Here is a 12641-nt window from a genome sequence, read left to right as displayed (position 1 = left end):
AAAGTGACTTGCGCCGTACTCGTCCCACCTTGCGCATTCCTGCGTTTTCTTTCGAGCAGTAGCTCAGAGGTGATTGGTTGACTCGGAGGAACTACTCGAATAAGTAAGCAAGCTGGCAGGGAGCTTTTTTTTGTTTGTTGTGCAATCGTTTTTACAAAGTGACATGTCCGCAATCTTGCTCATCATATTGGTGGCGGCAGCTCAATTCAAAAGCAGTGTTTCGAAATTGTCAATGTTTGTGTCATGGCGCTTTTTAGATATGAATTGATCTCAGTATGCAAAGCACTCAAACTCTGATTGGATGTTAGCCAGTGAATGCAAATCGCTGCGTGAGACAAGAGCGTCAAGATAATGACAAAATGGCTTTGTGTGTCTTACTTCGGCACTTAAATGCAGTGTGTGAGCGTATTCTTTATCTTCTGCATTTAATTTTGATCCATTTTTACTTTTATGCATGTGGCAAGTTGCAATTTATTAAGTTCCAATAAACACCAAAAAATTTTGTTTGGATTTTTTTATTCCGCTATTATAAAATAGATCAAGGACTTCACCTCGAAACAGTATAAACAGGTTTTCCAACTATACATTTTCTTTGGGTCCCATATCGATTTTATGGTTTTCTGAATCAGTGAATCGAGTCGGGCTATAAAAAGGAATATTGATTCAAATGGAAACATTTATTTGTTTATTTTTACAAGTTGTAATGTTGATTGCAATTTTTTAAAAATGTTTTTAAATCATGTTGAGTGTTGTGAGTGAAGCAGCCAAGACAATTCAGTTCCGTGGTGTCAGCGCAGTGTTTTTATTTTTTTTGTGCTTCCTCCTCAGAGCCAAGAAGAAGAGCAAGCCCTTGAACCTTAAGATCCACAGCAGCGTGGGCAGCTGTGAGAACTTGCCCACCTTCCTCCCCAGCCAGCGTTCGCCCCTGCACACCGAGCGCTCCCTCAGATCCTTCTTCTTCCCGTCCACGCCGCCTGTGCACACCGAAACGCCCTCTGCAAGTGAGTCCGGCCGCTTCTCCTTTTCATTCGTTGTTTTGACGCACGTCTGGGAAGAAAAACAAAAATGAAAAACCATGAAACTCCTTTTGGCTATTGTCCATTTTGCCGTTTTGTGTTTAGGGGCCAAATCTATTGTAAGTCGTTCAAAAAGGTGAACTCATTCGAGATCCACCGAATCTTCTGTGATCATTTTGACATCAAATCGACCAAATGAAAAAATTGCCTCTTTCACAAAGAAAAAAAAAAAAAAGTTGTATTCAACAGTTTTCTGTTCTCGCATAATCAGCAGTAAAAGTTTGGAGAAATTCAGCTTTGCGTTGCCCCAAATCGGGAACATGACGTTTTTGTATTTTTTACTTTTCTGATTTGTTGCCACGTGAACGGTGGCTTTATTCAGTCCAATCGGGAAATTCCACAGTTCACCTTGCGTGATAATCATCGAGCTGGGGTGATGCCGACTCACAAGCTTGGCGTTGTCAGTGGCTTGTCACCTGACTGCCTCGTCATACTTGTACTTTTCTTATATTTGGCACAAACACGCACATTCACACACTTCTGCAAACTTGCAGAACTCAAAATGTGTGATGTTCATCCATCAATATGTTCCCCACTGAAATCTATGCTTCACATTGTCTGACTAAAAGTCTGTCTCGCGCCACCAGAATAATCATACATTCACTCACACACACATTCACTCACACACACTGTAAGCATTTGGCAAACAGAGGACATTTTCAATGCAAACAATCCTCTGCAGCCCTTTTCCAAACTTTCGAGTTTTACTGCAAAAAAAGCATTTTGCAGACATCAATGACAAGTTAATCTTTACGGGTGTGGATGCGGCGACACACGAATGCACAGAGACGAACGCGGCAGCAATTAAAAAAAGAATTGAAATTGGAACTGAAAATCAAATCGAATCGGGGCTTGAGTGAATCGTTACATCCGTTTCGCCATCAGCGCTTGCAAACGGCGCCGTTGGCGTACCACTTCAACCTGAGCCCTTTTTTTGATGGGCAAAAACTACGGCATGCTGCGAGCTGCATTTGTGAAGGATTTTCCAGTAAAATAGAAGGAACGTCAAGCTAGGACTTGAGTGGCCGTGGCATTTTTTTTAAAATTAAATAACGGATTTGATATCTAAACTGGCTTAGGCAGTAAAAATTCCACAACGGAGTTATCCTGCCGTCATGTCAAAGAGTGTCTTCAACGAACCTAACAGTGCATGTTTTTCAGAAGACACATCAAAGTCACTTCAGTTTCTGGGCAAATCTAGGACATCCGGAGCAATTTAGAGTCCTCAACAAAGCTGACCTCCATGTTTTTTTTCGAGGCATCAGACAATCGAGTCTTCAATGAACCTAACATCAAAGACAAGCTCATCTCGGAAGGAAATTCTTGATTATTTATTATTTTTTTTTCTTTTGGTCCTTTTGTGCCTTGTTGCGAGCTTTTCCCGCGGCCCATAATCGCCCTCATCTCCATAATCCATCTGCACTTTCCGGGGATAGACGTTAAGCGCGCCCCCCCACCCCGACACCCACCCCCCCCCCCGCTGCAAATTGCTACCGGTGAACAATGAGGCGGTGAGGCGCGATTTGCGCCGAGCCGCCTCAGCTAATGCGTTATGCGGGAATGGCGCGGGAAACATTAGACGGCGTTGAAGACGCGCGAACGGCGGAGAGCTGAGGAATAAACGGGGGGGGATAATGGAGCCCGTGTCAAAGGGAAGGGGAAGAGCCGACGTATCGCCACCGATTTAGCGCCGCAAGACGAGGGAGGGAGAAAAAAAAAGGCATTCGGTGCGTGAGGCGGAATAATAGCGCGACGGAGGCTCATTGTCATGCCGGGACGTCCGACCGTGACGCTTTGTCATCCGGCTCGCTGTCAGCGCCGACGGGAGTCCCAATTTGGCCAAAAGTCACAATCAGATTGGGTACCTCACAGCAACGCACTTTCGAGGAAGCGAGTCTTCATAATAGATCTGAGCCAATCAAAGTCCATTTGAATCCAAAAAGCAATCTGTTCATGCTGAAGAGCTTGACAGGTCAACCAATGCAGCCAGCGGCGACCTTTCGCAAACGGGGAGCTACTTCTTCGCAATCCAACCACTTTGGAAATAACTTTATTTCTAGAGCGCATTTCACAAGAGCTGGAGCTGGAACAAAGTGCTTTCCAAATGGTGTCATTGCAATTAGCGGGAAATTAGCGCACAAATTAAAACAAATAAACAATACATAGCAGCAGAACAGCGACTGTCTCACGTTGAGTTGAAAGCTAAAGAATAAAAATGTGTCTTCAAACAAGTTTTAAAAGTGGACGCAGAAGTAGCGGGGCTTGCCTCAAATAAAATGGGAGGTTAAAATTGTGTTCGGTTTTTGAATGAAAGGATCCAATTAGAAAACGTCTTTTTTTTAAATGCAATTCTTTCAATAATCAAAGAAGAGAGTTGTCAGATTAATCGCTCATTCACAGTTGGTAGTCGGAATCCTGGGCATGTTTTCGAAAGAATTGTGAGAGTTTTGGACTCGACCGCCAATCCGACGTCAATGCATTTTGGTCAACATTTTGGGCTTGGATGAAGCCAACGTTGGAGGTTTTCCAAACCTGCAAGACCATTCAACAAAGCCCCCGCGTGGGCTTTCACAAACCTCAAAGACGATTTGATCCGACGTTGACGCCAATTTGTCGATTGTGCTCATGTGCTGGAGCCGAGCTTTCCACACCTGCAGCACTCGTCTGGGGGCGCCGCGTCGCCATTTTGCAGCCAAGTTCATGGCCGCAATCGTGTTTGCGGCGCTTCATGTGCGCTGCAAGATTGATGGCGGCCTAAGGCGGCCGCCGGCCTGTCGCGTGGCTGCCATCACCGCTGCCAAAAAAAGTCGACTGAATTCGGGCTGCCGTTCATGTACAATACTACGGTCAAAGTAGAAGTAAAGTCCAAAGTGCAGACTCTCAAATGTACGAAAGTACACCGAAATCAAAGTAAAAATGCACACAAGTGAAGGGAGCAACCGGTGCTCATTTACAGCACCAGGTGCGCATTAGTGGTTGTGCTCTAGAGTGGTTCAAATCCTACTTGACTGGCAGGACTTTTTGTGTTCGCCTAGCTTGCTGAGTCCCGCTCTGCCCTTTTGTCGTACGGTGTCCCACAAGGTTCCGTTTTAGGGCCCTTGCTTTTTTATTATACTTGCTGTTCCGAGGTTCCATCTTACGAAAACATAGAATTTCCTTCCAATTGCTATGCTGATGACAGTCAGATCAATGTCCCGCTGAGCAAAAAAATTGCTTTCTCCTTGAGACCACTTTTGTCTTGTCTCGAGGAAATCAAAATCTGGATGTCACATCATTTCTTGAATCTCAACAAAAAGACGACAGAATTGATGGTGTTCGATCCCAGTGGCCCTTCGACTTTCAACCCAGTTGACCTTGCCCCCCTGACATCTTATCCAGAGCCAACAGTCTCAAACTTGGGTTTTAAACTGGACAGTGATTTGAAGTTCGATTGGCAAATCAGTTCTGTTGTTCGATCCAGCTTCTAAGGCAGCTCGCTAAAGTGCACCTTCTTTTGAAACCGTAATCCATGTAATGCACTTTACTTTGGAGTCAGCCAGTCCTCCCTCAAGCGCCTCCACTTGCTCCAAAATGCTGCTGCTCGCCTTTTAACCGGCGCTCGGAAGACGGATCACATAACTCCAATTGTGGACTCTCCTCACTGGCTCCCAGTGCACTTTAGAGTTCGCTTTTATGATACTTCTGTTCGTCTTGGAAAGCACTTTGTTTCCGCTCCAGCTGTTGTGAAATAAAAATTTAAAAAAGCGAACTGATCAATTTCTTTCAGTACTCTGATTAAATAGTACAAATACTCATTCAACTTAATTTATTTTGACTTACGTCCAAGTTTAAAAAAAAGCACAGACTGTTGAAAAGTACGTCCAAGTAGAAATGTGCAATTGTGGGCAAATTAGGGGTTTAAAAAAAGTCCAAATACTCACACGTTGTACTTAACTATTTGTAGTTTCTTGTTTCAAAAAGTCATAAGGACTGATTCATTCTCTGTACTTGGAAAAAGTACAAATTGAAGTTTTACTGCAATGATCTTGTGAAACTTTTTTTTTTTAATGAAGTGGAAAAAGGAGGAAAGGACAGAATCCTACTAAAGTACCTGAAAACAAGTAAAAATCTGCAGACAGTTCTTTTGAGCTCCTCTAAACAAAACGAGGAACATTTTCTTTTTTTCCCCCGTTTTCATTTTGGTCTTTTTTGGTTGACTTTAGGTTTAAAAAAAAAAAAGAAAGAGAAAAAAGAAAAGTTGACGGAAGGAACATTTTCCGTGTTTTTTTTTATTACAGGCAAACTGCACCTGAACAGTAAAAGTATTTCAACTTAGTTACTTGGCACCAATGTGTGTGCGTGTGTGTGTGTGTGTGTGTGTGCTCACAAGCAAGTGTGAGATGTGTTGGGCCACGATATAAATGGCCCAACGTCCTTTTTGTATGCGGGTGACGTCATCCACTCCAAAACGAGCGAGCCGGCTTGCGTCACGCGTCTCCTAGCGACCGACGGGGGCGGGTCCCGTTGAGACTCAAAATTGGCTCAAGGACGTGGGGGTGGGCAATGAGAAGGGGTGTGTGTGTGTGTGTGTGTGGGGGTGTGTGTGTTGGGTAAGCTAACATGCTAATCCCAATTTGTGTCGATATGCTATAGATTGTTAGCATTTACAAATATGAATTGGAAAGCAAATTCGAAGTGCTCGTTGTTTTTCCAATTTGACCGTTGACTCTTCCTAATATTTTCGCCGCGTGCAAAGTCGAATATTATTGACAGCAACGTACAGTGATGACGTTGCCTACAAGCCGGTACACATGCGCTATGAAAGCGTGCTCAGGCCCCGCCCCCTTGGCTGTCTTTGGTGGCTAACTCCGGGACCACCGTTGTGATTTTGCTCGTCTCTTTTTTTTGTGTGCGGGTGTGGTGACAAAATGGCGGCGTCAGACCCAAAGTGGCGCCTCTCGCTCGCTCGCTAGCTGGCTTGCACCGACGTTGCGTGCACATCCAATAGAACATCTTCCATAGTTTGCCGCCATATTTTTACGCCATTTGTTGCTTGCTTTTGCGGGTCACACGTAAAGTCACGTCAATCGGGTCCCGATCTCGCTCCTCCAGTGGCTTTTGTCTTTTGAGATGAGACTCGACTCGAATGTATCTCTGCTCTTTCCCTGCCATCAAGTAAATGTTTTTTATTTAATTTAAATTTTTTTTGTGGAGGCGGCTGATGCTGCGTCGCCGTCAATTTAAACAACTCTACTGACGCACAACGGCCAGTAGATGGCGTCGGTGGCCCATTTAGAAAATGAGTTTGTCAGTGATGCGGAAGGGACAGCTGATTTTTGTGCAACCAACCTTTTTTTTTTTCCACTGCTGACTGGAACAGAACAGCAAAAGGGCGAATACAACTCTTGGTGAAAAGAGAGAGTCCATTCTTTCATTTAGTGGATTTGCTGTCGTATCAAATTCAAATTATTGATCACAACCTCTGGTGGCTCTTGAAAGTGTAAGAATGCTCTCAAAAGGCAAGCAGTGAATTTAAGAGTTGATTTGTTCCAAGAATCGGCTCGCGATCAATCGTGAGTGAGTATGCATGTTTGATGCCCAAGTCTGTGTCTGTATCTACGCTGTGAAGAAACTTCCAAGTTATTCCCGAGGACGTGACAAAACAAAAGGTCTGCTATTGGGATTGGGCCACGTAGTCGCACACAACTAAGACATGAAGCTAGAATAGTCGGCGAGGATAAAGAATATATGCCTGCTAACATTGTTGAGGGGTCGATGCTGATGCTGTTTCTTAGCTCGTCTATGACACTTTGCTTTGTCTGTTAGGATCAAGCTAATGTGGTGTCAACTTTTTAGTGTCATAATCAGTGAAAACAAAAATCTCTAACTATTTGATGTTGTGACTGAGCAAGACCGAAATGACGTAACACAAGCTTCTAACTTGAAACTTGCTTTGGTTTGATGGATGTGACGTGACGTACGTCACATGGCCGAGTCCCGGTCTCAGGGATCGCTGTCGGGCCTTATTTGTACTCAGGTACTCGTAAAGGCCACCAAAACCTTGGACGTGTATTAAGTCCTCCTCGCCAGTAGATGGTGCTACGGTGCAGCGCTTGAAACATTGGCGAATCGGCAGCAGCTTTGTTCACAATTATTGTGTTCACTGAAAAATCCAAAGTAGTCGCCCTAAAGTGAAAACGTGAGCTAGAATCCGTCTGAAAAATGTGCTCATGAACATCACTAGGTCTTATTTTTGTTGTTTCTTAAATAATACTGGGCCATTTATGTTTTTTTTTTTCCTTCATGTCCTTTCGATTCATTTCAGTAGGGAAATGAAATGTACAAGTAAATTAAATTTGCTCTTGAAACGAATGACGCTCTTAAGTCGAGATGCGAGCGTGATAAAAGCCACGCATGCACGCACGCTCGCACGCGCACACAAGACGCTAAGCAGTGCTGAGTGGCGTCCAATCATGTCCCTTCGCCCCCCCCCTTTGCTCTGGATTGAGTTATCAGCTTGATTGAGTGTAATTGAGACGCGCATCGGAGCGCCGAGAGATGACGGCAGCCCCCCCCCGGGGGCCTCGAGAACAGGAAGAGGGGGCGGCCTTGCAATATGGAGCCATGAGATGAGATTAACTGTCAGCAAGTCACCAAGGCAGCTTGCGCTTTGACGAGGAGCAGTCGTCCTTTGGGCTCATTATCGCTAGCATGAAAGAAAAAAGCTCATCAATCAAGTTCCAAGTGGATCAATTGAAATGGTCCCAGCTAGGTTGGCCAATCAACAATCAATGAACTCTTGCAGATTGCGCAACATGGAGGCCTGCTTGATTATGGCCACAATGTCAATCAACATTACGTTGGTCACTATTCGCCCTGCAGCTAACGAACCATTATTTTCATCATCGATTCATCTATCGATTCTTTTTGTCGAGCAATCCATGAATTAGGTTAAGAAAAAAATACGGTTCCAAATATATATATTTTTTTTATTTCTAAATAGCAGTGTAGAAAATGCACCAGCATAAATTAATGGTGACGCAGTGGCAACCGTGTTTGGTCCATAAAGTAACGTTAGGAAAATCGGCAAAAATGTGAATAATTCTTTTTCAGCGAAAAAGCAAACCTTTGACTTGGAAAAAGAAACACAGAGATTGTCCGTCTGCTACAGAAATTGGCAAATATTAACATATAGAATCAATTAATAAACCTTTAACTCATCAAATTCTTATTGAAAACAAATCTTTGCATTTCCAGCTTGTTAGAGACAAAAAAAAAAAGTTTGATGCATAACATTTGCACACCAAGTACAAGAGGAGGTTTTATGGCTTGAAGTACACGTCCAAGCAAATGTTTTTCCAATTCAAAACATTCTAAAGTTTGTGTGCCAAAAACGGATACGGAGGCCGCTTCATCTTTGCACATTGATCAAAATGATTCATCATGCGAGGGGAAAACATGAGATGGGTCAATTGCGAAATGAAACCTGAATGGAAATTTGGGGCAAAAAAAATTCGTGAAACAGTTTTTAAATTGCATTTTTCTGCGTATTAATAAAGGGAACATTCCAAACAAATCTTGCAAATAAACGACGACAAGCCCGGCGAGCCTGAGTGCATTTTGCCCGTCGACTTCAAGCAGGTGCTCGGTCGGCTTAATTTGATGTTGAAAAGACACCTGGCAACTGTGTGATTTCGGTCTGTGCTGAGGAAAATCCTTTTGTCTCCCCTCGGCAGACACTCTGTCAGTGCCTCGCTGGTCCCCGCAGATCCCCCGACGAGATCTGGGAAACTCCATCAAACACAGGTGAGTGTAGGTGTGGAGGGGATGGGGGGATCGGGGGGGGGGGTCTTGCATAACGCATCCATACGGGCAACCTCCACAATGTGGGCGGGCGGGTGCGTCAGCAAAAATTTCCTTTTGAGATGAGTGGTCAGGGACCGCAAGGCCTTCTCTGCTACCCTCAACACCACCTGGAGTCTTTCTTTTATTTTGTTTCTTTCATTTGTTAGTTTTTTGGCTAATCTGATTTTAGTCACTCAACCCCACTCGAATCTTTGAAGTATTTTCCGTAGTGGTATTGTTATAGTAGCTAGCTGCTAGCTACTAGCTGCTAATGCTACCAACAGGCGCATGTGATACATAATTCAGTCATACAATTCATAGAAATTACACAAGTTGGACCCGAGTCTTGGTTTAATGACAGAACTCGTGTAGCTAAACGGGGGTGCCGCAAAGCCGAACGCAAGAGGAAAAAAGACAAGCTGCGGGTCTCTTGTCAAATCTTTAAAGACTGCTGACCTAACTACAAGATCACAGTTAAAGAGGCCAAAAGAGAATATTTATCAGTCCTTATTCAGGCTACCCGTCCCAACCCTCGTGTAGTATTTAAAACCATTGATTGTGAATTTAACCCCCCTCCGCCTAGTTGCTCAGACTCTTCCTCTGAAATGTGCTCTACATTCCTGCAGTTTTTCATTGATCAAGTTTCTTCAACTAGTACTCTTCAAACACCACAGTTGATCTCTCCGTCCATGCCTGGTGTTCAGCTGTGTTATCTTTTTAAAAGGTTTCCTTGACATTTTTAGAGGATGGAGTTTTGTCAGACGATGCCATCTGGCTCCCCTTCTGACTTTGTTCTTCTTCCGTAAGGTTTTCCCAAGCACTGGGAAATCGGTCTTGGCCATTATACAGAGCAGTCTGTCTTCTGGTGTAGTCCCCCAACATTTTCAACATGCCGTGGTGTTTAATAATGATGCATAGCACAGTGTCAGCCTTGCTCCGAGTTTTGAATGATTCTCCTGGCAAACGACACTGGAGACTATGATTGTCTTGTCTTGTTGGATTTATCTGCAGCGTGTGACAAGGTAGCTCATAGCGTTCTGTTGGCTCGTTTGCAGTACCAGGTGGGCATTAGTGGTAGCGCCCTCGAGTAATTTCGATCTTATTTGGCTGACGGAACTTTTGGCGTTAGTGTTGGTTGCTGAGTTTCGCACTGCTCCATTGTCGTATGGTGTCCCACATGGTTCAAATGTGGGGCCTCTGCCGTTTTCATGCTATCTGCTCCCTCTGGGTCCCATCTTAAGAAAACATGGAATTTTCTTCCACTCCTACGTACATGACTGTCAAGTCTATATCCCGCTGAGCAAAAAAGACGCTTTCTCCTCGAGACCACTTTTGTCCTGTCTGGAGGAAGTCAAAATCTGGATGTCACTTAATTTCTTGAACTTCAAAGAAAAGAAAACAAAGGTTTTGGTGTCTGGTCTCATTGGCCCTTGTACTTCCCATCCTGCTGACTTGGGCCCCGTGGCTCATTATCTAAAGCCAACGGTCTTGAACTTGGGTTTTAAACTGGACTGTTAAATTGGACCGTCAAATCTGTGTTGTTGTTAAATCCAGCCTTTTGTGTGAGAGGTTATCTGACTAAGGTAAAGTGCCTCCTATCTCAACAGCACTTTGAAACAGTGATTCATGCCTTCGTCACGTCTCGGCTGGATTACTGTCATGCGCTGATCCTCCATCAAGCATCTCCAGTTGGTCCAAAATGCTGCTGCTCGCCTCTTACCTGTTACTCATAAGAGAGAGCACATAACTCTTACACTGCCGGCCCTCCACTGGCTCCCAGTGAAGGTTAGAGTTCACTTTAAGGTCCTTAAATCTTGAAATGGCCTCGCCCCAGCTTAACTCTCCGAGCTCCTCCACACCGACTCAAGTCTACGGACCCGACGCTGTTCGAGGCTCAGAGGGGATCGTGCCTTTTCCGTTGCCGCTCCCTCTCTTTGGAATGACCTCACGTTAAACGTAAGGCTTCCTGGCTTTAAAACTCATTTTTATTCTTTGGCTTTGGACTCAGCAGGAGACTTAGTTTTGGTGCGTTTTACTGTCTTCATTATTAATTAGTTTTATTGTTCGTTGTTGTATGACTTTCTTTTGCTCCATTTACGGCACTTTGCATTCAGCGGTGGTTGTCTTAAAGTGCTTTCGTAAAACAGTTGAGTTGCGTAATTAATTCAGAGTTTTGTTTTATTTAGCACTCTTAATTAGCGATTGAATCAGATTTTTGTTGATGTTGGCAGCGACACTTTGTTTTCATTTAAAGTTGAAATGGGCTCCAAATTTTAGTTGGAAAGATGAGTCAAGTCTGCTGCCACGCCACCATGTGCTACAGGGAGCAATTTTTAAATAAAAGCATACCAAGGCATTGATGCCCAAGAATAATTGGGTACGATTTTATTTTGAAGTTGGCCTTCTCACCATGTGGAGCTTGAGAATCGTTGCCGTGGCTGGCTTGATTCGTCTTCCCTAAGGTGCCCATCAGCAAGCAAAAGGCTACCCGAGGCATTTTTGGGGCTATGGAGTTACTTGAATGACTCAAGGACTCGTTTCACCCCTGGGTAACGCAATATGGAATCCAATGCAAATGTAAATCCAATTGAATTGCGAGTATGGCTAGCTGTATCGCTGATTTGCGGGAGGTTGACTGAATCTCCACTGAAGGCGCAGGTAGCAAACAAACAGCCCGCCACTGCTATTTATTAGAAAATTTCTACCACCCTCGCCTCCCCCCTACTTCCCACTCAAGTGGGTGCTTCTGAATGGCACCATCTCTCTGAAAAACAAAAGCCGCACAAGCAATTCGCAGCGCGCTCAGCAGTGGCGGCTGTTAAGTGCGCGCTGGCTAACGGCAGGTGAATAACGTGCTCTGACACCATCCTCAAGTCTTTATGAAGGCTGCATGGCGGCTGCAGGGACTGACCTGGCCTATGGAATAACACCACGGTGACGCGACGCATCAAAACATAAAATAAGCCTCAATAATTATCATTATCATTCGGCTTGCTAATATTAGCGTGACGCAAATGAGACCATTAATATCTTGCCATGTGGCAAGAGTCTGATGTAACAGAGAATAAAACATTTTGCAGCCTCGGATAACAAGTAAACCGGAAGTACTGCAAGTTCTTTTTTTTCTTTCTCTGTGGCCCGCCGCGGCCCGGTCAAAAGTGTCTGGGCGTTTGGGGACCACTGGTCTAGTGGGGCAAAAAAAAATCATAAAAATCATCTTTCAACAATTCAACGATCAAATGAACAGACAACTATTTTAACAATCAATTCTTTTTTGGGAGACTTTCTGCCTCTCAGCAGTAAAAATTCTCCAGAGATTTACTGGAAATTTTCAGCCCCTATTAATAAAAATAATGGTGAGCTGGCCCAGCTCTTGTGAGGAAGGCCAACACTTGATCAGCGTCCCCATTGAAAGGTCGCTCAGACTGAGAGGCGGCGCTCCAAAATGTCACCAGCACTAATCTTCCTGTCCCCGTCTCCGCCTTCTTCTCCTTGTGCAGATTTTCCACCAAGTACTGGATGTCGCAGACATGCATCGTGTGTGGGAAGGGAATGCTGTTTGGACTCAAATGTAAAAACTGCAAGTACGTACTTTACCTTACGTCGTATTCTCCCGTTATGTTTGTCATCAAGTCGTTTGTGTCAGTCAAACGAACATTTTGTTTTATTCTATAAACCAGGAGTCACCTACCCCGTTCTGCGGAGGGCAGCTATCCGATTTGTTCTCCCGAATCTCTGGCT

General features: G+C 44.3%; 1 protein-coding gene across 3 annotated transcripts in view; it reads left to right on the top strand.

The window, feature by feature from the left end:
* The window catches only part of ksr2 (kinase suppressor of ras 2), a 62220-nt gene that overhangs the window by 28833 nt on the left and 20746 nt on the right, over nucleotides 1-12641 (top strand). For all 3 annotated transcript variants that reach the window (XM_088283624.1, XM_088283615.1, XM_088283680.1), the window contains 3 exons: nucleotides 829-1001; nucleotides 8792-8861; nucleotides 12401-12484. In XM_088283624.1, coding sequence (XP_088139750.1) covers nucleotides 829-1001; nucleotides 8792-8861; nucleotides 12401-12484 — 327 coding nt within the window. The remainder of the gene's footprint in view (nucleotides 1-828; nucleotides 1002-8791; nucleotides 8862-12400; nucleotides 12485-12641) is intronic.

This window comes from Idiotropiscis lumnitzeri, chromosome 1, assembly GCF_059441095.1.
Source record: "Idiotropiscis lumnitzeri isolate Australia: NSW breed Sydney's pygmy pipehorse chromosome 1, RoL_Ilum_1.0, whole genome shotgun sequence".
In the NCBI taxonomy this organism is placed as follows: Eukaryota; Metazoa; Chordata; class Actinopteri; order Syngnathiformes; family Syngnathidae; genus Idiotropiscis; species Idiotropiscis lumnitzeri.
The sequence above is the reverse complement of the archived record's forward strand: the minus strand, read 5'-3'. Positions and strand labels throughout refer to the sequence as shown.